This window comes from Quercus lobata, chromosome 10 (genome assembly GCF_001633185.2).
Source record: "Quercus lobata isolate SW786 chromosome 10, ValleyOak3.0 Primary Assembly, whole genome shotgun sequence".
Classification (NCBI taxonomy): Eukaryota; Viridiplantae; Streptophyta; class Magnoliopsida; order Fagales; family Fagaceae; genus Quercus; species Quercus lobata.
In genome coordinates this window covers 57,900,629-57,922,840 of record NC_044913.1, presented here as the reverse complement: position 1 = coordinate 57,922,840, position 22,212 = coordinate 57,900,629, and the positions used below count along the sequence as shown (strand labels likewise).

General features: G+C 38.0%; 2 protein-coding genes and 2 long non-coding RNA genes across 13 annotated transcripts; 3 read left to right on the top strand and 1 right to left on the bottom strand.

Moving 5' to 3' along the window:
- Window positions 1-5,759: 5,759 nt before the first annotated feature.
- On the bottom strand, window positions 5,760-6,671 carry LOC115965065. Its single transcript, XM_031084269.1, has one exon. The coding sequence runs from the start codon at window positions 6,669-6,671 to the stop codon at window positions 5,760-5,762; it is 912 nt and encodes a 303-aa protein (XP_030940129.1).
- Window positions 6,672-9,946: 3,275 nt separating this feature from the next.
- On the top strand, window positions 9,947-13,691 carry LOC115962658 (putative disease resistance protein RGA1). Its single transcript, XM_031081554.1, has one exon. The coding sequence runs from the start codon at window positions 9,996-9,998 to the stop codon at window positions 13,638-13,640; it is 3,645 nt and encodes a 1,214-aa protein (XP_030937414.1). The 5' UTR covers window positions 9,947-9,995; the 3' UTR covers window positions 13,641-13,691.
- Window positions 13,692-13,800: 109 nt separating this feature from the next.
- LOC115962664 lies at window positions 13,801-21,290 on the top strand. 10 transcript variants are annotated; one of them, XR_004085558.1, is made up of 13 exons: window positions 13,801-13,911; window positions 13,997-14,059; window positions 14,284-14,494; window positions 14,602-14,674; window positions 14,805-16,178; window positions 16,366-16,414; window positions 17,704-19,062; window positions 19,179-19,255; window positions 19,358-19,454; window positions 19,796-19,921; window positions 20,515-20,660; window positions 20,749-20,809; window positions 21,154-21,290. It is a non-coding gene; the product is annotated as an uncharacterized LOC115962664 (long non-coding RNA). The 10 variants fall into 10 exon arrangements; XR_004085553.1 differs by having other exon boundaries at window positions 14,793-16,178; XR_004085555.1 differs by lacking the exons at window positions 13,801-13,911; window positions 13,997-14,059; window positions 14,284-14,494 and having other exon boundaries at window positions 14,501-14,674; window positions 14,793-15,029; window positions 16,067-16,178.
- Window positions 21,291-21,292: 2 nt separating this feature from the next.
- On the top strand, window positions 21,293-21,823 carry LOC115962667. Its single transcript, XR_004085566.1, has 2 exons — window positions 21,293-21,325; window positions 21,458-21,823. It is a non-coding gene; the product is annotated as an uncharacterized LOC115962667 (long non-coding RNA).
- The last annotated feature ends 389 nt before the right edge of the window (window positions 21,824-22,212 follow it).

Below are 22,212 nucleotides of genomic sequence, written 5' to 3'. Positions count from 1 at the left end.
CACCAATCAAACATGGGGTCGGTAAGGGCCTCATGAAGGGGCCGTCGAAAGATCAAGAGAAGCCGCCCGTCCTCCTTCGTGAGGATTCCAAGCATGCCTTGGAACAGATTTCCTCTATTATGTCGACGGAGGATTATGAAGATCTAGGCAACCATTCGACAGAGGCCATGGGGGAGATGGGCCTTTTTACAATTACCCAGGTAAGACTGCCCGTCTACTTTACCCCTGCTAATTACTTTTCTTTTTTGTCCACCCTTTTCATTGCATAACGATCATTATTATTTTTTAGGCAATGGTTATGATGAAGGGGCTGATGGGACGGTGCCTCAGCCATGAGACGGCCCTAGATCGTGTATGGGCGAAAGTGGAGCAGAGGAGGACGAGCTTAACCAGTTAAGAAATTGGAAACCCAAGATAGAGAAGAAGCTTGAACTTTCAAAGAAGGCGAGGAAAAGCTTTGAGCAGGTGACGGAGGAGGCGAAGAAGACCCTTGAAGATAAGGACAAGGAGATACAAGACTTGAAGAATGAGGTCCGTCAGGCTAAGGATGTCGCGGTACGTGCGTACTGTGACTCTGACGCCTGTAAGATGTCCACTAGCATATCCAATGTAAAAAAGTTATTAAGTTTAATAATATCCTTGAGTTAAGGTTGAAGACCCAGCTCAGACATCTGTCATGCCTGCAGCTTCAGAGAATACAAATGACCTCTTTGCTGATGATGATGTTATTGGTGACGGGGAGTCGGCACCAGCAAAAATTGCACAAGTACAGCCAGACATGGAGACGGTCCCTCAGTCCGTCGTTAATGAGGACCAAGTTCAGTAGTTACTACAAATAGTTTTTTTTTTTTTAATGTACTTGGAGAAAATTTTCATCTGTGATGATATGTAAACATTGCCTTTTAAGGGCTTAACATAATTGGTTTTGTTGTTTTTATCGAATGCATCCGTTCACTCCATCTTACATGCTGAGTGTTTTAATTTTTGAACTTTTAATTTTGCACTTGAATTTTGTTATTGCGGACCTTATTTGTACCCGTCTCCTTATTGGTTTTCGCTTTTCTTCAGATCCGTCATGTTTGTGGATGTTTATCCGTCCACTTTATTAGAAGAATTATCTGTCCCTTTTGGGAGACCCGTCCACCTTGTGGAACAGTTCAGAGTCCGTCCATTTTAGACATCAAATTTTTGCCCTCTTGGGATGATCCATCCACTTCGTGGACATGCTTTGTATCCGTCCATTTTGGACTTAAAATTTTCATACTCTTGGGATGATCCGTCCACTTTGTGGACTTGTTTTGTATCTGTCCATTTTGGACTTAAAATTTTCATACTCTTGGGATGATCCGTCCACTTTGTGGACTTGTTTTGTATCCGTCCGTTTTGGACTTAAAATTTCCATCCTCTTGGGATGATCCGTCCACTTTGTGGACTCGCTTTGTATCCATCCATTTTGGACTTCAAATTTTTTCCTCTTGGGATGATCCGTCCACTTTGTGGACTTGCTTTGTATCCATCCATTTTGGACTTCGAATTTTTCATCCTCTTGGGATGATCTATCCACTTTGTGGACTTTTTTTAACATATAAAAAATTCATGTAGAAAATCAAAGCTGTATCTGAATATTCTACTTAAAAGGAAATGCATTTGTGGGGAAAAGTACCTGCCCCCTTGGGCTTAAAAAGGCACAAAAAGATTGTAGCAAAAATAGTTAAAGAAAAACTAATAATTGTAGCTAAAGTTTAAATAAACTGGGCAATTGGGATCGTTGCTGTTCGCCGTATTACTACTACTGGTAGTACTTTCTCAAGTTCTCGGCATTCTACGGATGTGGTAGCTTCTGTCCATCTAACGTCTCTAGGTGGTAAGTGCCTTCCCTCTGCCTCGATGTAACTCGGTAAGGTCCTTCCCAATTGGTGTCGAGCTTCCCTTAGGTAGGGTCTTTGGCGGCGCCCATGACCTTTCTGAGTACGAGATCTCCAACTTGGAAGTCTCTGTGTCGGACCCGAGAGTTGTAGCGTTTGGCCATGCGGTCCTTTGTTCTGCTGCCATCCTGATCTCATCTACTAGGTCCAGCTGTTGCCGCATTGCTTCGTCATTCTTGTTCTCGTCATGGTTGTGCACCCTGTAACTCGTGAGCCTAACTTCGGTCGGAATGACCGCTTCGCTCCCGTACGTAAGTCGAAACGGTGTCTCTCCTGTAGGGGTCCTTGCCATCATCCTGTATGCCCATAGTATGCTTGGCAATTCTTCAGGCCATATGCCCTTTACCCCCTTGAGCCGAGTCTTGATAATCTTAAGTAAGGATCGGTTCGTGACTTCAACCTGGCCATTAGCCTGAGGATGGGCAGGGGATGAGTGGTGGTTCTTTATCCCTAGCTGTGAGCAAAAATCTCGGAAGTAGTCGTTGTCGAATTGCCTCCCATTATCCGAGACAAGGACTCTAGGAATACCAACCCTGCATATGATGCACCTCTAGACAAAACTTCGTATGTTCTTCTCTGTAATGATGGCCAAAGCCTCCGCTTCTACCCATTTTGTAAAGTAGTCAATACCCATTAGCAGGAACTTTAGCTATCGTACTGCTGTAGGGAAAGGTCCTATAATGTCTAGTCCCCACTTGGCAAACAGCCATGGGGCTGTCATCGGGGTCAGTTCTTCGATTGGCTGTCTGATAATATTGCTGAATCTTTGGCATTTGTCACAAGTTTTAACATAAGCCTCGACATCCTTCTGCATGGTTGGCTAGTAATACCCAGCTCACACCAGCTTGTGTACCAATGACCTTGACCTTGAATGGTTTCCGCAGATTCCCTCGTGTACCTCCGTCATGATGTAGTCTGCTTCTTCGGCACCCAAGCATCTCAAATATGGACGGGAGAAGCCTCTTTTGTATCGGACGTCTTTTATCAAGACGAACCTTGCCGCTTGGACCTTCGGCTTTCTTACTGCCTCCTTCCTGTCTGGTAAGACTCCGTTTTTTAAGTATGAAACTAACGGTGTGGTCCAGGTGCTTTCGGAGCCTATCTCCTGCATGTTGCCGGAATCTATTAGTGGGAAAATCTGAACAAAAGAGAGTACATTACCAGGGTTTTTCACATGTTCTGCTGATGCAGTCTTGGCTAGACGGTCGGCGTGCTCATTTTCTCCTCTAGGGATTTGGATGATTTTGGCTTCTAGGTTGTCAGCTCTTACCCTTACTTGATCAAGGTACCTCTTCATCCTTTCACCGTTGCATTCCTATTCTCCGTTCACTTGATTGGCTATGACCTGAGAGTCGCAGTAAATGACTACGCTCACGGCTCCCGCAGCTTTGGCAAGGTCGAGGCCTGCCACTAATGCTTCGTATTCCGCTTAGTTGTTAGTGGTGGGGAATTTGAGACGGACCATACATTCAATCCTGTCTCCTTCAGGTGACAGCAGTACGATGTCGGCCTCCCCTGCTCGTCTATTGGATGATCCGTCAGTATATACGCTCTATTGAGGGGACTTTTCTGCCCCTTTGCCTTCGTCATGAGTGAATTCCGCTATGAAGTCGGCTATGATCTGTCCTTTGATGGCGGTCCGTGGGCGGTACTTGATATCAAACTCACTTAACTCTATAGCCCATAACGTCAGTTGACATGCAGCTTCGGGATTGCTCATCACCCGTCGCAAGGGCTTGTAGGTCATGACGTTCACTATATGGGCTTGAAAGTATGGCTTGAGCTTGCTGGCCACCATGACTAATGCAAAGACAAGTTTCTCCATCGGCGGGTATCTTTCTTCGGTACCGCGGAGCTCCCGGCTAGCGTAGTATACGGGCTTCTGTACCCTATCCTCTTCTCTGATCAAGGTCGCGCTGATTGCAGCAGAAGAGACAGCCAGGTAGAGGAAATGCTCTTCATTTGGTTGCGAGGGACTCAGTAGCAGTGGTGAAGATAGATAGGCTTTCAACTCCTCGAATGCTTGCTAACACTTGGCCATCCACTCGAAAGACTTTTTTAACGTTCGAAAGAAGGGCAAGCACTTGTCTGTGGCTCTCGACACGAATCTGTTCAATGCCGCTATCTTGCCGTTGAGGCTTTGTACCTCCTTCACATTTCTCGGGGGAGCCATCTCCATTATGGCTCGGATCTTGTCCGGGTTGGCCTCAATTCCCCTTTAAGATACCATGAATCCTAGGAATTTTCTCGCCGTCACCCCGAAGGCGCATTTTCCCAGATTGAGCTTCATGTTGTAGGAGCGAAGTGTGCTGAATGTTTTCCTAAGGTCTTCTAGGTGATCTTTCTCCCTTCGGCTCTTCACGAGCATGTCATCGACATAGACCTGGACATTTCTCCCAATTTGCTAAGCGAACATCTTATTCATTAGCCTTTGGTACGTTGCACCCGCGTTTTTTAGGCCGAATGGCATTACTTTGTAGTAGAAGAGGCCTTGACTGGTCACCAACGAAGTCCTCTCCTGATCAGCTTCGTGCATTCGGATCTAGTTGTAACCTGAGAAAGCGTCCACGAAGCTTAGCAGTTGGTGTCGAGCGTCGAGTCTACTAGGATGTCGACCTTTGGGAGGGGTTAGCTATCTTTAGGGCACGCTTTGTTAAGATCGGTGAAGTCCACGCACATCTGCCACTTTCCGCTCGCTTTTTTAACCATTACTACGTTCGCCAGCCAATCGGGGTAGTAAACTTCCCTAATGAAGCATGCCTCCTGTAGTTTGTAGACTTCTTCCGCTATTGCTTGGTCTCGTTCTAGGGCGAACACTCTCTTCTTCGGTCGGACGGGTAAAAAGGAAGGTGATATATTCAACCTATGTACCATGACCGAAAGGTCTATTCTTGGCATGTCATCATGACTCCAGGCGAACATGTCTCGATTGCTCCTCAGGAAAGTGATGAGCTCTTAACGAATTGCGCTGTTAGCGAGCGTTCCGATCTTGGTTGTTCTGTCAGGGTTGGAGCTGTCAAGAGTTATCTCCTCTAATTTCTCTATTGGCTCCATCACTGTTCGGTGTTCTTCTATATTCAAGGCCTGGACCTGATCTTCCATTTCCATCATGGCTACATAACATTCCCACACGGCCATTTGACTTCCACGCAACTCTTCCACTCCATAATCGGTAGGGAATTTGATCATCAGGTGGTAAGTTAAAGTTACCGCCTTCCACGAGTTGAGTGTGGGTCATCCAAGGATAGCGTTGTAGGCAGACGAGCAATCGACCACTAGGAATTTTACGTCCTTAGTGATCTGCTAGGGGTAATTGCCTACCGTTATGGATAATGTGACCGCGCCTAAAGGGAATACCCGGCTTCCTCCGAAACCAACGAGCTGGGCGTTCGTCGGAATCAATCGCTCCTTATCAATCCTCATTTGCTGGAACGCCGGATAGTATAGAATATCGGCTGAGCTGCCATTGTCAACCAACACCCGGTGCATGTCGTAGTCTTCGACAAGCATGCTGACGACCAACGCATCGTCATGTGGATGGTGCAGATGTTGTGCATCATCTTCTGAGAATATGATAATCGGGCCTTCTCTTCGTGCTATCTTCGGCACGGTACTTGTCAGCTGAACATTTTGTACCATCCTGAGGTAAGTTTTGCGAGCATTTTTTGAAGATCCGGCTGCAGCTGTTCCTCCCACTATCATCCTGATGTCCCCTATAGGGGGTTTCGGTCGCTCATTCTCCCGTCGGGGGTGCTATTCTTGCGGTGTTGGATCCGTTCTCTCCTTGTGAATGAATCTTTGCAGTTTTCCTTGTCTGATAAGGGCTTCAATTTGTTACTTCAAGTCATAGCAATCTGCCATGTCGTGACCATGGTCACGATGGAAGCGGCAATATTTATCCCTAGACCGCTTGTTGGGATCGCTCTTCAGCTTCCAAGGGAACGTCAGAGCCCCCTCGTCCTTGATTTGCATTAGGACTTGATCTATCGGAGCGGTCAACGGGGTGAAGCTGGTGAATCTTCCCTCTAGGGGCTTAAGTCGTCTCTCATCCCTTCGGTCTCCTGTCCTCGCTCTCTTTCGGCCTTGATCCTGCCGGGTGTCTTTTTGCCTTTCTCTCTTCTTGGGTCTCTCTTCGCGGGCCAATAGTGCGTCTTTAGCATTCATATATTTGGTGGCCCTGCAAAGCACCTCTGACATGGTCTTCAGGTCGTTTTTGTACAGGGAGAACAAAAACTTACCCTCCTTTAGCCCATTCATGAATGTTGCTACAAGTATTTTGTCGTCGGCTTCGTCGATCGAGAGAGCCTCCTTATTGAAGCGGGATATGTAGGCCCTTAACATTTCCTCCTCTCGCTGTTTGATACTCATTAAACAAGCCCTAGATTTCTTGTACCGATGTCCTCTGATAAAGTGCACCATGAATTGAGCGCTTAGCTCTTTGAAGGTGCCGATGGAGTTGGGTGCCAGCCTACTGAACCAAATTCTTGCCGCACCCTTGAGCGTTGTACGGGAGGCCTTACACATAATTGCGTTTGCTACTCCTTGAAGGTGCATTAAAGTCTTAAAGGTCTCTAGGTGGTCTAGAGGGTCCTTGATCCCGTCATAACTATCTATATGTGGCATGCGGAACTTACTCGGCAGGGGGAAAGAGTTGACGGCGATGGTGAATGGCGAGTCAGTTCGGTTGACAAGGTCGTCAAAGTCACTGGACACTCTTCCCTTAAGAGCGTTCATCATCACTTCCATCTGTTCCTTTATCACCTGTATCTCCGTGATGATAGGTGGTGGAGCCTTATTTGCAAGAGAAGGGAGGCTCGTGTCTTGTCGCTCTGGTCTGGTTGGGGCGTTGTTGGCTTGTGGTCCCTCTTGATTCCTCCTTTCAGCGCTGGTTCCTTCTTGATTCGCTCCTTGGTTATTGGGTGTCGCATTTTTCTGGTTTAGCTGCTCCTCCAAGTCTCGATTTGTTTGGTGAGGCACTCCACGACTGTGGTGAGCGTCTTGACCTGCTTCTCAAGTGCAGTCGTGGGGGCTTCTTCTTCTTGAACGTCATTAGTTGTCGCCATTGAGCGAGTGAGCACCATGTAAATCTTTTTTCCGGGAAGCGATAATGTGCTACGTTTCCCACAGACAGCGCCAACTGATGATGCCGAAAATATCACCAATACTTGCGACTCAAAGTAGACCTGCACAACAAAATAATAGAAGACCTTAGAGAGCACCGGTGTGGTGCCGGCCAAATACCCTTCGAAGGTCAAGTTAGAATTATTCTCACAACTCTAGGGTGCTAGAGAGGGTATTTTATGCGTACCTTAACTTACGAGTGTATTGGGGTTTTTATAGTAGTAGATGATTGGCTACTCCTCCTTGGTGTGGAAGTCTTTTCCTTATAAAGCTCTACTTGAATATTTCTGAGTGTGGTGAGTAAGGTCTTTCCTTGTAGAGGAGATCTTCCTTTAGTGTGCGTATCTTCTAGAATCCCCCTTGTGCTAGGATTTCCATTTTGAGATTCTAGGGTGATTCTGACGTAAGCAACAAAGACCCTAGATCAAGGGCCCTTACTGTATCCAGCAGTGATGGGTTTTAACGAGTGCCGGACCAGCTCCATATCGGCCCATAGAACAAGATCCGTCAGGCCCGTCAAGCCATATTTTATCCTCTTCGCACAACATAATTAAAAACAACCATAAACACACATTTATGAGTTCAAATTATACCTAATATAAAAGTTACACATTTTTTAAGCTATACACACCCACACACACACACATGAGTTTATTCTTTTTATTATTATTTAGTTTTGATGATTTATTTATATTAGAATCTTTTTTTTTTGCACAACATTAACTCACTTAAAACAAAAATTGAAAAAACTTAGATAATACACATGGCACAAAATTAGACAACAATTGGAATTCAAATTAGAACCAAATTAGATTTTCTCTTAGTTTTGCTTTAATTATATATATAGATTTTAAGTCTAAATCAAATATTGACAAACAATTTGAAACTTAACAATAAGAACAAAAAGTTTAGTCCCAAATATTCATAAAAAATCTCCAAGAGAATTTTTTTTTTTTTTTTAATTAAAACAAAAGTTAAAAACCTAGTCTTTGAATTAAACAACTAAAACTTACCAAATAAGAGAGGAAAAAACTAAAAAGGAGAAACATTTTTCTAGTAGTATATATTTTTATTTATTAAAAAAATGGACTTATTATTTGTTATTAACAACTATTTTTGGAGATCACTGATTAGGTGCTCAATTATTTTTCGGGTGGGCTAGCTATTTTTTTGGAGGGGAACTCTCAATTTTGGGGTCTAATATTAAAAAATGACAAAAAATAAACTATATATATATATATATATATTCGGAGACTTTTTAAAAGGTTTGGTGGCCAAGGCAAAGTGTCCCTCTGCCCCTGAGACCTTTTGTTAGGTAACAAAAGGTGGTGGAGCCGCGCCAGTGATCTTGTGACCATCCTGACTTGCCTGTGGAGCCGCTAGCAATCTCCATTCATGTATAGGTTATTGGCGGGCCATTAATGATTAAACAAATTAATCTATTAGATGATGATAATTAAGCTTTTTTAGAGTCCGATTAATGAATGTTCTTAATGCATTTGTTAATATATTATTTTAGATAAAAAATTTTAATATTATTTTTATGAAAAATATAAAAATTTATTTAAAAAATTAAAATTTTTTTTCTTAAGGCATCTGTTAACTTTTTCTATAAATGAATTACGAAAAAGTTGATATTGTAGAGCTGTTCCTAACGACTCTCTACACTAGCTTAAGACTTACATTACACACTAGCAAATTACGTAAGGAAGATTTTTTTTTTTTTTTTTTTTTTTTTTTTTGAGAATCAATTCATATGGAAGATTGATGTTGATGCTGAAATACACTTGCAATAAACTAATACATATATTAAATCTCTTGAGCGAATATTAAGCATCGTTGTTTCTCAATTTGAAATATATATATATATATATATATATATATTTTTTTTTTCTTTCTGAATACTGTGATTCTGTGAAACTATTATATTTGCATCGACAATTCACACGCAAATGGTGGCCAACATTTTCTGCAGTAATATTGTTTTTTAATTAACTTTGTCGGCTTATCTACCATGAGTATTGAGTCTATCAAAACTCAAAATGTGAACGCATGTTGGACCAATATTTAATGATGATTAACTAGCACAATCACATGGTTATGTCCCCATTAATTTCAATTTGGATAAAAGAGACAGAGAGACCCCCAAGGCACGTGTGCAAGTTGATGTGATTCTCTATTCTATCAATGTAATAATACGACATCACAATTTCTTCTATGATTTTGAAATACTTTCAATTTATTTCTGAAATATTCAATCATCAAACAAAACCTTGCTGAGAGCCTGAGGTATCTCGCGTATCTTAAATTTCTTTTGCAAATTCGTTGATAGCTGATGAGAATGAGTCATATATTATGATAGACTTAGCTTTACCGCATTGAAGAAGATCTCAAAGAGTAATTTCATTACGACTCCCTACACACTAGCTTCAACACTACATTTCACACATTATCATAATGATATAAAGAAAGATTGAAGTAGATGGTGGCCAGCTATTTTAATTTTGTATTATACTTTAGTTCTCTTGACTGAGTGTTTTGTATTGATTCTCTTATAATGTGAATCTATATATAAAGAAGATAGTTGTTGACCGTAATTCACATGCAAGACTGCAAATGGGGGTGAGCTATTTCGATATTATCAACTTCAACTGCTCTATTGTTTTAGTACATCAATGAACTTTGTTGACTGACTACATATGTGTTTTGAATCTGACTAACATGTATATGCATTGGCCCACGGATAAATATTTAATTAATGATGGTGCACTAGCTCTCTCACAAGCTAATGTCCCCATTTCAGAAGAGCGTAATAGACGGTGCAAGTGGTCGTTCCTCACTTCTATGTAAATATTTTTGCTGTTAGTCTTTACCATCCTGATTCCTTTATAGTTTCCAAATATTTCTAGCTTATTTCTGACTTTTACCTGAGTACGTACCAAAGAAAACATGGCTGAGGCTGTCCTTACTGATGTTGCTAAGGAAATACTAAGCAAGCTGATTCCACTTGTTACTGAGCAGATCGGCCTTTTCTGGGGTTTCAATGATGAGCTGACACGGCTTCGTGAGTCAGTAGAGTTGATTCAATCTGTGCTGGCTGATGCAGAGAGAAGGCAAGCAAGAGAAGAGGCCGTGAGGGTTTGGCTGCGGAGGCTTAAAGACCTTGCTTATGATGCTGATGACGTGCTGGATGAGCTTGCGTACGAGATTCTCCGGCGAAAGGTAGAGATCCGAAATCAAATGAATAGAAAGGTATGCTTCTTCTTTTCATTTTCAAACCCCATTGCATTTCGTATCAAGATGGGCAACAAAGTTAAGACTATTAGTGAATCGCTAAAAAAGATTAATGAAGATGCAAATGGATTCGGACTTACTAGAGCAAAACTAGTAAATGCAAAGCCTGAGATAATCCCAAATCGAGAGACAGACTCCTCTGTTGATAATTCGGAAATTGTAGGAAGGGAAGATCAAGTCTTAGAAATAGTAGACTTGCTCCTTGGTGCAACCAATCAACAACTCTCAGTCATTCCTATTGTAGGAATGGCAGGTTTGGGAAAAACAACTTTAGCAAAACTAGTGTACAATCATGAGTTAGTAAAGAGACATTTTGATAAGACAATATGGGTATGTATCTCTGATGATTTCAATGATAAAAGGATTTTAAGAGAGGCTTTAGAATCCCTTACCCATAACTCAAGCACATTAGAAAATAAGAATACAATATTAGAATGCCTCAAAGAGGAGTTGCAAGGCAAAAGATATCTTCTAATTCTTGATGATGTATGGAATGAAGAATCTGTGAAATGGGATTCTTTAAGGAGTTGCCTATTAGGAATTACTCCGAATGTGGGAAATAGCATTATTTTGACAACCCGTAGTGATAAAGTGGCCAAAATCACAATGACACTTCCACAAAATAACTTGAAAAAACTATCAGAAGATGAATGCTGGTCCATAATTAAGAAAAAAGTAGCTCTTAATGAAAGAGTTCCACAAACTCGTGATTTAGAGGCTATTGGAAGGGATATTGCCAAAAAATGTGGAGGGGTCCCATTAGCTGCAAAAGTCCTAGGAGGGACGATGTCTCATAAAAAGGAAAAAAGTGAATGGTTAGCAATTCAAAACAATGAAATTTGGAATTCGCTAAATGATAGTAATGAAATGTTGCCAATATTAAAATTAAGCTTTGATCATCTTTCACCACCATCTCTTAAACAATGTTTTGCATATTGTTCAATTTTCCCTAAAGATTATAGGATTAATAAGGAAGAATTAATTCAGCTTTGGATGGCTGAGGGGTTCCTTCAACCATCTCTAGGAGGTTGTCAAGTGATGGAGGATATTGGTAACAGGTGTTTTGATATCTTATTGGCAAATTCCTTATTCCAAGATGAGGAAAGGGATGAATATGATAATATTTTCATATGCAAGATGCATGATTTGGTACATGATCTAGCTCTCTCAGTATCAAAATCAGAGATCCTAATTTTAAATGAGGATTTGGGAGATGATATTAGCCTTGTACGACGTTTGGTGATCCAACCTAAAGGCAAAACTATACCAAGAATTCCATTTTCAAAAGATGGTGTCTGGAAATTGCGCACATTTATTTCAGAAAATGCTGCACTTGGCAACACAATATTCAATTTTGAATGCTTGCGTGTTTTAAAATTATATGGAAATAGTATAAAAGAATTGCCAAGTTCAATTGGCCTATTAATACATTTGAGACTTCTCTGCATCTCAAGTACCTACATCAAAGTGTTACCAAAGGCCATCACCAAGCTCTACAATTTGCAAACTTTAAGAGTTGAAGGTTGTAATAATCTCAAAGAGCTTCCAGAAGATCTAAAAAATTTGATTAATTTGAGACATATTTATTTTAATGGTTATGAAATTGAGCGAACACCTAAAGGCTTAGGGCAGTTGACTTGTCTGCAAACTTTGCAATGTTTCGTTGTGGGTCAAGGCACAGGTTTTCAGATCGAAGAATTGGGAAGCTTAAATCAACTAAAAGGAGAATTACACATTCGTAGGCTAGAGCATGTGAAAGATAAAGAAGCCTCCAAAAACGCCAAATTAGTAGAAAAGGCCAAAGTATACAAGTTGGGATTTTACTGGAGTGAGAATAGAGAAGACAACCACAATAATGATGAAGAGGTGTTGGAAGGACTCCAACCTCACCGATATTTGAAGAGCTTAAAAATTGTTGGTTTTGGAGGGGAGAAATTCCCATCATGGATGTTGACAAGTCATGATGCAAGGGATGGCTTTTTGCTATATGACAATTTGACTAATATCAAATTATTTGGTTGCAAGAAATGTAAGGTTCTTCCCACTCTCGGGCTTCTACCTTGTCTTAGGGATCTTGATATAAGTGCTATGGATAATGTAAGATCTATAGGAACCGAGTTTTACGGCAACTATAATGATGGTGGTTACGACAAAATATTGTTCCCGTGTTTGAAAAGTCTTCAATTGTCCCGTATGCCAAATCTAGTTGAATGGACGGATGCGATGGAGCCAACAACAACGGGAACGGTGTTTCCTTGCCTTAAGAATTTGACCATTTATGACTGTAAGCAACTGAAAAGTGCTCCATGTCATTTTCCTTCTCTTGAGAAATTAGAAATTTCCCAATCCAATAGCACGACATATGAAAAAATTAGCAGCAAGCTTACCACACTAACGTCTCTCGATATTGGGGGAATTTCAGAACTTGCTTCTTTGCCAGAGCAGTTATTGAAAAATAATTCAAGTCTTATGTCTTTGAAGATATGGAGTTGTGATGATTTGGTATCCCTATCACCACATGTGGATGTATGGGGCTTCTACACTTCTCTTCGGTCACTGAATATATCAGATTGTAAGAAATTGAGTTATTTGCCGGATGGACTGCACACCCTTCGTTCCCTTGAGAATTTCAAAGTAAGATATTGTCCAAATCTGAGGTCCTTTCCAAGTATAAAAGGTGTGGCGTTACTTCTTCGAACCCTAGCGATATCGTGTAGTGATGACGTTCTACCAATCGGTCTTCAATCATGTATATCTCTATCGTCATTGGAGATAGTTGAGTGTCCTAATCTGATATCAATTCCAAATCTACAGGATTTGCATTCACTTTCCTCTTTAACAATTAGATCTTGTAAAAGATTGATGGGTTTGCCAGATGGGTTAGACTGCCTCACCCGCTTGAAGGTTTTGTGTATTGGTGGGTTTTGTGAGGAGTTGGATGCTTTCCCTAGTCTCAGTTCCATCCAACACGCATCCCTTGAAAGACTACTACTGAATGGATGGGCTAAACTCAACTCTCTCCCAGAAGATATTCAACGATTTACTGCCCTAACAGAACTCTTCATACTTAATTTTGACCAGATGGAAGCTTTGCCTGAGTGGTTGGGCAACCTTTCTTCTGTTCGAAACTTGTATCTTTACAAATGCAAGAACCTGATGTATCTGCCAACAGCGGAAGCGATGCAACACCTCATCAATTTAAGTATTTATGAATGCCCCAAATTAAAGGAAAGATGTGTGAAGGGAAGCGGCGCAGAGTGGCTCAAAATTGCCCATATTCCAAATATCTCTCTCCTCTGAAAACGGATTAAAGGGTAGTTGTGCATATTGTTCCAAGACAGATCAGAGTGGTAAGTTTTCTCATATTGAATTAATCAAACATACAATAATCAAAGATCACGCATAGATTTTTTTTTTCTTTAATTTGATTTATTCCTTATTCTCTCACAGGAAGGAAAAAAAAAAAAAAGTTCTCCTCTTCAAGAGCTGCAAACGATCAAAATTCAAGGGCGGCTCACCAAATTAGAGAAGTTGAAGATATTTTTGGTCAAAGTAATACAAAAACAATGTGGTAAGTCCATCTCCTATTCTTCCTCTTCGGTTTTATTGATTTCGCTTTTTTCTGTCCCAACATATACTCACTTTCAAAAATTTAGGTTATTTGATGGTCGTTATCCAATTGGGGGGCTGAAATGTATTTATTTGACACGCAAGTTCAGGTATTTAAATTTCTACTTTTGTCCGAGGCATTATTTCTTTTCCAACATAACAAAATGCTAGCGTAATTCTTTGTTTGTAATTCTTAAATTCAAAAATTATTTGTTTCTAATACTTAAAATTAAAAAATTAAAAAAAGTGAGTTTGTAAATCTTGGTAGTGTTGCATCTAGTGGTACTTAGCATTTCTTTGATATAAGTGTTAATGGTAGCTTCTGATTTGGCAGAGGATTCTTCACCATTCTAGCCCCAGTTTTCAATCAGCCAAACTTAACACATAAGCACATTCTTAGTTGGAGGAGTCATATTTTGAGGATCTTTACGCTGCACAGATGAGGCGTCAATGGTAGCTTCTGATTTGGCACAGGGTTGACTTTTCTCTCTTCAAGTTCTGGATTTTGGGTACAAGAATGCTGCTTTTAGGCAACAGAGGAAGGGGTCCAATCCCTTACTAAAGAGATGCTTTCTGGAGTTCTGTAGAAGTTATTGCCATGTTATGCTCACTTTACAGTAAAAGCTGAATATTTCTTGTTGGTTGCTGTCAGAGTGGTTAACGATTGCACACAGTCTAATGGGGTGTGAATTCAATTACTATCTGAGTGAAGTTCATCAAAATTAGTGAGTTCTCCCAAAATCTCATCTTCTTTTCCTCTGATATCAGCCTTTCAACAAAATCTACCCCTATTGATTTCTTTAATTCATCTACTATTTACTGAATTTGTTGATATATTGACAGTAAAATTGGCAGAGTGGTTGGAAAAACTTTTCTCTCTTCAACATTTGGTACTTATTTGGATGAAAGTGGATGCCATGGATTGGCTCACCAATTTGCAACACCTATTCATTCAGTACTGCCTCAAGTTAAACGATAGAAGTACTGAGAGTATCAGCCAATTCTGGTCCAATGACAGAGAATGGATTAAAGAGGAAGCTGTTTGAAGTTCACACATATATTACCACAACAATGTGTGTGGTCAGTTATCTTAAACTTAATCCTCTTCTCTTCTCTGATACTCTACTTTAAATCAACTAATTACATTCATAATTTCCCTAATGTCTTCTTTCCTTTATTTGCTTTCCTAATGTGAAGGTGGTAAGTTTTTCTCACTTCTCATTTATGAAGTATTTTTTTCAATCCAAATAATATACTATTCATTCCGAAGATCATCTCTTCACTATCACTTTTTCTACAACATTCTCTTACTTTTTACTTAGAAAAAGATGAAGAAAAAATTTTCCAAATATTTTTATGAAATTATTTTGGCATGACTAGTGTTGGTTGTATTCTATTAGTCAACAGGGCCAAGAGCACATGAAATCTCATTTTGTTCATATCCCAACAATTGAGACCACCATTTTGTAATAAGGCAATACAATATGGTCTTGAAGGTAACTAAACTTGGCAAATCATCACCAACCTCATCTTTTTTCTTTGTTTTTTCTAACTAAATTGTTGACGAGTTTTGTCTCTCTTATGAATCTAGCAAAATTTTGTGTTCTTTATTCAGCCATCTAATCATTGACAACCAAGGGTGTGTATATATTAAGCTTTTCCCTATAGAAAATTCAAAATCTAGTTCATTAAATTGAGCATTTGAGATTTAAAAAATAAAAAAGTCTTACTCAATGCACAAAGCTCCCACTTTTTTGTGATTCCCAAACTCAAACTCATGACCTATCGCTTTTGGTGAAGGGCACTTGCCATCCCGCCAAGACTCAACCTCTTAGCATTTGAGATTTCAATATCATATAAAGTTTCTTATTCATGATGGGTTCAAATTTGAAAGAACTTGAAGCTTTATACTCTTGCATACGTTAATTACAATAAACTAGACTAGTGATTTAGCTTAACAAAATAAATGCCAAATTATTGGCTATTAATCCCAGGCCACAGACATTAATAACAATAAACTAAGGAATAATTTGTGCTTGGTTCACGTGCTACCACAATGTTTTCATTTGAGAAGGTTATTCAGAATAATAATCATATACATTAATCCATTATTACAGCATATAGCAATTATCTCATCACATTATTACAGCATCAAGAGGAAGGATGTGGCAAAGGTAACGCCTCAAGTTGTTTATCCTGAAGTTTATATGATATCAGGAAAGGCTGGTAGTAAGTCCATCCAAAACTGACTTTCTACTCTTTCTCTTCTCTAATAAGAATATATATATATATATATATATATATTCACACTAGAATAAAATAGAGAATTTTTATTCATAAATTATTTGCTATTTCTTACATAACATATTTACTTTCTTCAAGTTTTTCACATAATTTGGGCATAATTTTTCTGTAGGAAGACGAGGTACTAGTATTTCAGCTTAGGTCCTCCAATGTGTGAACAGGTTTGGGTACTTCAGCTGTCTAATTCTCTTTCTTGTGAAGGTTTTGTTATTTTCTTTTTTCTTGCCCTTTCCTCAACATAATATATTGCATAAAAGTGGATATTTTATTTTATTTTAGAAGTACTATAATAATGCTTGCATAAGTGTCATTGAGAAAGTTTTAATTCCCACAATTTTTTTTTTTTTTTTTTAATTTCCCCAATATTATATGTTTTTGAGCTTTAGCCAATCATTAGGTTTTCTTATATTCTTTTAACAACTTGATCAATAATTGCTCTCTTTTCTGAAAAAGATAGAATGCACTGAACATAATAAACATAATACTAGAATTTTGAAATACAATTTAGGATCAGTAATTACCAAGCACCTATGTCATATTCAGAAATGAAAAATAGACACTTACATCAATACTAGCCATAATGTGCTCTTCTTGATGAAAGCGAAGGTAGAGAAAAGATGGAATATGATATTTCCTACTTAACTCAGTCAGGGCAGGAAGGGTAGGACCAATTCATTTTCTGCCCTTACTTATTATAAATTCTGCAAAATTTTATGGTGAGTAAATGTCATTTCATCTTTTTTATATTGATACCTATTTACATCCTCAGTTGGAGTCACTAAATGTTGATGATGTTGGAGCCTTTCTAGAGTGATGGGTGATGTAGAACAGACAACACAAACTTTCCTAGAGAGCTTGTTAGAAGTCAATGTGTAGGAAATTCAAGAAGTAGAAAAGTAAGAGTAGATATCATTGGTGATAGCGACGAAGTTGCATGAAATTTGGTGACGTGAAAGGAAAGGGTGCTAGGAGTAAAACTCATTGCATTCGGCCATGATCACATCTGCTTTTCAAGTATATTCTTTCGTTAATGAATTCAAGGAACCCCTTGTGGATTTGAGGTTTTCATTCAAGAGCTAATGTGTTTAATTTCTTTTCATTCAGAAAGCAACATGTTTGTTTTCTTGTAGCTAAGTGGAAGATTTGGCATAGTGGTTGAGGATTTATTTTAACTTATAATCTTGTGAAGCCTTAGATTACAGACAAAAGATTGGTCATAATCCAGAAATCACAAAAGACAGACTTACAAATTGATTCCAGTGTTTTTTTTTTTTTTTTTTTTTTTTTTTTTTTTTTTTTCTCTCGAAAATTTGTGAGTTCTCTTCTTCTATTCTATTGTCTTTATTCCAACAAATTTTATTATCAATATTTTTTTTTCCTATTCTCAACTTTGTATACTATTCACTACATTTGTTGTTCTTTTCAAATTCATTGTTTCTTTATATTTCAGTGGAAAATTGACTGCAATAAGGAGTGTTGATAACCTTGTTCATGCTATATGGAATTCTTCAGAATGATGTACACATTTCTTAATTTGCTCTTTTCCATGTTTTTCATTTTGGAACTTTATTCTTTTTCATTTCTAACGACACACATGGAGTTATTCTTGAATTACAAATTGTGAAATCTACGTTTTCTCTATTACTAAAGATTCTCATTCCCAGTCAATGGAAAACAAAACCTTCCCATATCCTTGTTATATTCTCTTCAGGGTTTTAAATTTAAATGAGCTTAATACTAAATCGCATACTCATTATTAGTTTTTGCTTTTCAGTTACAAACCTTACTTTGTGGTGTTATCGGAATTTGGTAGAATAATCTGGATCCATATAAGAAAGAAAATTTAGTTTTTGTATTCTTAGTGGAGCCTTTTTAATTTTTTTTTTAAAGGATGTCTAATATTTCATGCAGCACACAAATCAAACAGTATGTGCTCCTAAGCTCAAGTTGCTGCCTCATCTAGTTCAACAATCCCAAGTAAGATATTTTGAAATCAAAAAGAGTAAACAAGAGTGGATGACTTTCCACTATAGTTGCAGAACCTTTATTTATTTGATGAGATTTCTATAAACAGTTGCAAGAAGCTGAGATATCTACCGGCAAGGGTATGGTGCCTCACTAGATAACAGATGCTGTCATGCTGGTCATCCTTCATTTCCCAACTAGAGGCTATGTACTTTAGCATCGATAGGTCAAGATTGTCCATGTTCCAAATATATAGATAAACTTTTGATTCCTATGCTAAACTCAAAGAATCAAGAATTGGTATTTTTGCTCAAATGTCCTCATGTTTAATATATCACTTTGAATGGACTTAGCTTATTCACTTAATTTTTAATTTCCATAAATTTTGTTCAAAATTGTGTGCTCATATAGTGTAGCATATTTTTCTGCATAGCATTCTTAGATCTTCAAATTTTCCATCCAACAACAAAAATCAAGTACTTCTTGAGATTATTTGTGTGTGTGTGTATTCTGGTCTACCAACAATGCATTGATTAGGGCTCTTTAGAAACTTTTATATTGTCTTCACTGTTAAGTTTTCACTAATCAATTTTGGATTAATTAGGGCTCTTTCATTATTTATATTCAAGCTTCTCCAAAGTTAGTTAATGATATGAATTCAAATGAAGTTAGTTTTAAACATGAGAAATACTCTTTGACAAATTATTTATTCTATTTTAAACAGATTTGTGGATGACCTTAAAGTCCGGTTTACTGTACAGAGTGCACTATAAGAATAACTTCAGATTCAAATCAAACGAGAGGTTAACATCTTTTTTCTTTTGAGATCAAATTATAATGTTGGGTAAGCTGTATTACTCATCATTGGATTACTTCATATTTGCAGTAACATTTATTCTCAAGCTAAGCTGATTTTACTGTCTTCAGTTTTTTTTTTTCCTAAAAGACTTCTGGTTGTAGGTTAGCTAGAACCATGACTTGAATGTGCCTGCAAGTGTCAATTGGGTATATTAGGTATCACTTCGACAATGAATCAAGTAAGGCCCAGGCTTTTCCAACATTTACTCTTTTCACCAAGTTTGCTTCTATCTCCTATATATATAATCATAAATAACTCCTTTTTTTCCTGGAATATACAGGATTCCTGACAATTTGTTTGCTGTTCAAATCCTATGTTTTTGTTTCCTAACTTAAAGTCTCTGTTGCAGTGACTTCAGCAATTTTCTAGATTATGAGGTACGCATCAAGGATTACCCTTACATACTGATTATGATCATATATAGCTTGTTTTGAATGTTATTTTAGTACTAATCAATGGCATAAACTATGATATCCAGTCCTTAGACGTCTACAAGAAATTGAAGAACCCGATTAAGAAGAGAAACTTGAAACCCAAATTTGATGCATTTTTTCTGTCTGAGATCAAGTTATGCACTAAGATATACGTCTGGTGCCTTGCCATCTTGCAAACTTGATTGATTGTTAAAATCATTTCACAGATAATCCCTGCTACAAATCTCTGTAAAGAGCATATAATAGTAAGCTTCAATTAATGGATTTCCAAATTTCTGTTTCAGTCTTCTCTTATTGTCAGTCTTGTTGTCTTAACTAAGAGGCCAACCTGTTTGGGTGCTCCACTTCATATCCCTTTATGGAGGGTAACAGCCTACAGATTGCAGACAAGGCAATGGACATAAGTCTCCGTAAGCTGAATTTTGTTTGTAATTATTCATTTAATACAATATGGCTTAAAATTTAATTTGTATTACTCAGAAATAAGACTGAAAAGTTCTATCAATATTCTACCAAAAAAAAAAAAAAAAAAACTTCTATCAATGAAATCTTCTGTAACTAAAAATCTAAAATATCATAGCTGTGCTTTTTATCCAATTTGAATTGTATTTCCTACACTAAATGCCCCATTGTCAGTGATAAGTTGAAACAAGATACAACGCAGTTTTCTTGCCGTAGAATTATGATTATTTTGTGAGAATTTGCAAACTGATTTGAAAAAATTAAGGGAGGCATCACAAATCTAGGGAAAAAGTTAGAACATACAGGTATGAATGCTTAATCAATGGTTACATAAGTTAATTTTGCAGTCTACCCAGAAAAGAACCAGGGATAGCAGCTAATTGCTAATCAAGGTTGAACAAATTTGTGCCTAGTCAATACTTCCAGCTTTAAGCTTTACTATTACTCACTGTAATGCATTTTCTTGTGACGCATATAACCCACTGGAAAATGTAATTCTATTCTTGTTGTGACTGAATCATGTTGAATGTTTGTTATGCAGGTCTGAAAAGTTGACAGTTTTTTACTTAAATGGGTAAATATGAAGTCCACTTCCAGAAGGGAATAGTTAAAAGCGCTGGATACTCACTCTTTAGTGCCATTCTAGTTTTCGATTCCCTGGGCTAGTATCTTGGAAAACATCAAAAGGTAATGCCAATTGCATCAAAATGTGAAGTGTGCTGATCAGCGGAGACATCATTACTGCTTGTATTTAAGACTCCAATCTTGATAATAGGTGACCTCATCTGCCGCGACAATAGAATGTCTTCTCTAAGAACTGACTTTATATACTAAAGGTATACCTTTTGTCATTTTTATTTACAGTCTTGTCATAGTTACTAATAAAAGAACTCCTAGTGACTGTTATTTTAATTTCTTTTCTTTTGTCATTCAATTTAACATTGTCATTGTAGGATACAAAGAAATCTCTTTTGTGTGTTTTTGTGTACCTTGTCCTGTTATTCGTAAAATAATTTACTATATCTATAGAATAATTTAGCATGATTCATCACCATTTTCCCAATTAGGTGTTTTTATAAGGTCTAAACTGGGTTGTTCAACATTCCCTTTATATTCTTGAGTTTCCTTAGAAACTATAGTTTTTCAGTCTTTTGTTTAATACTTATGCTGCCATATGTAGGCATTGAAATTTTTTTTCAACCTACAGCCGAAGTAAGGTAGATATGGCAAGCTACAATGATCCATATTGCCCAAGAAGGTGGCTGCTTTGTTCTATCTTCAAACCAATTCTGCAGAAAGGGAAGACTATCCGCTGTCGCAGAAAGGGAAGACTATCCGCTGTCAACAGAAACGTATGTCAATACAATAAGAAGTATTCCACGTAGTGTTATTTTATTATCATCTAGTTGTGACCATTCTGGCTGAACCTAATTTCCAAGGGAGTCTCTCATCTGAAACAATCTTTTCCTCTCTTAATGTTCCAGAACTTGGAGGGTGTTTGAGCAAAGCTAGATTTTAATGGAAATAGGCATCAAGTGGGACCAAACTCAGTCAATCTGACTCTGAATATACCCAATCCAATTTCTTTTACAACTTCTGTGAAAGCGGAAGTTCTTGATGAGCTGCAATTAAGACTTAGCTGTAAAAAAAGTTATTAAATAAATTTCTTCTTTCTGTCCTCTTGCCGAACAGCTAATCTAGATATTAAATAAATATCTTTTGTAATGTTTAGAGGTGTACAGAGGTTAGATAGTGTCCATGATTCGTCCAACACATTTTGAAGAAATCAAATATTTGTAAAGATTTTCCTGTTCAGTTCGTGAATACTAAAATGAACTTTCATATGTCCATGATTAGTACATTTCTTTCAAAAATATTAGGTATCTGAAAGGGTACTTATGAATGCCAGGCTACAATTTTGCGAAAAAAATGCATCTCTATTGTTGTAGTTAAGTCAGAGATACTGGTTCTCACTTGGTTTTCTATTCCCTACATATTGTGGTGCTTTTACTTCCTTCCAGTATAATAACAATGCTCATTATTAAAACTTAGGTCTTTTCATCCAAAAGTGATGCAAGAATAATTCAAAGAAGTGAAATGTAGATGCTCATTATGATGGCCAAAAGAAAAATAAAAATTGCTGCAAGAACATAATTCACCTAAGCATACTTGTCTATGTTATTGTCATACAAGAAGTTTTTGTGTTTGTTTTTAGACCCCTTAAAACACAATTGGATTA

Coding starts and splice junctions, on each gene's coding strand:
- LOC115965065 (XM_031084269.1), bottom strand. CDS start 6,671: ATGGAAGTGATGATGAACGCTCTTAAGGGAAGAGTGTCCAGTGACTTT.
- LOC115962658 (XM_031081554.1), top strand. CDS start 9,996: ATGGCTGAGGCTGTCCTTACTGATGTTGCTAAGGAAATACTAAGCAAG.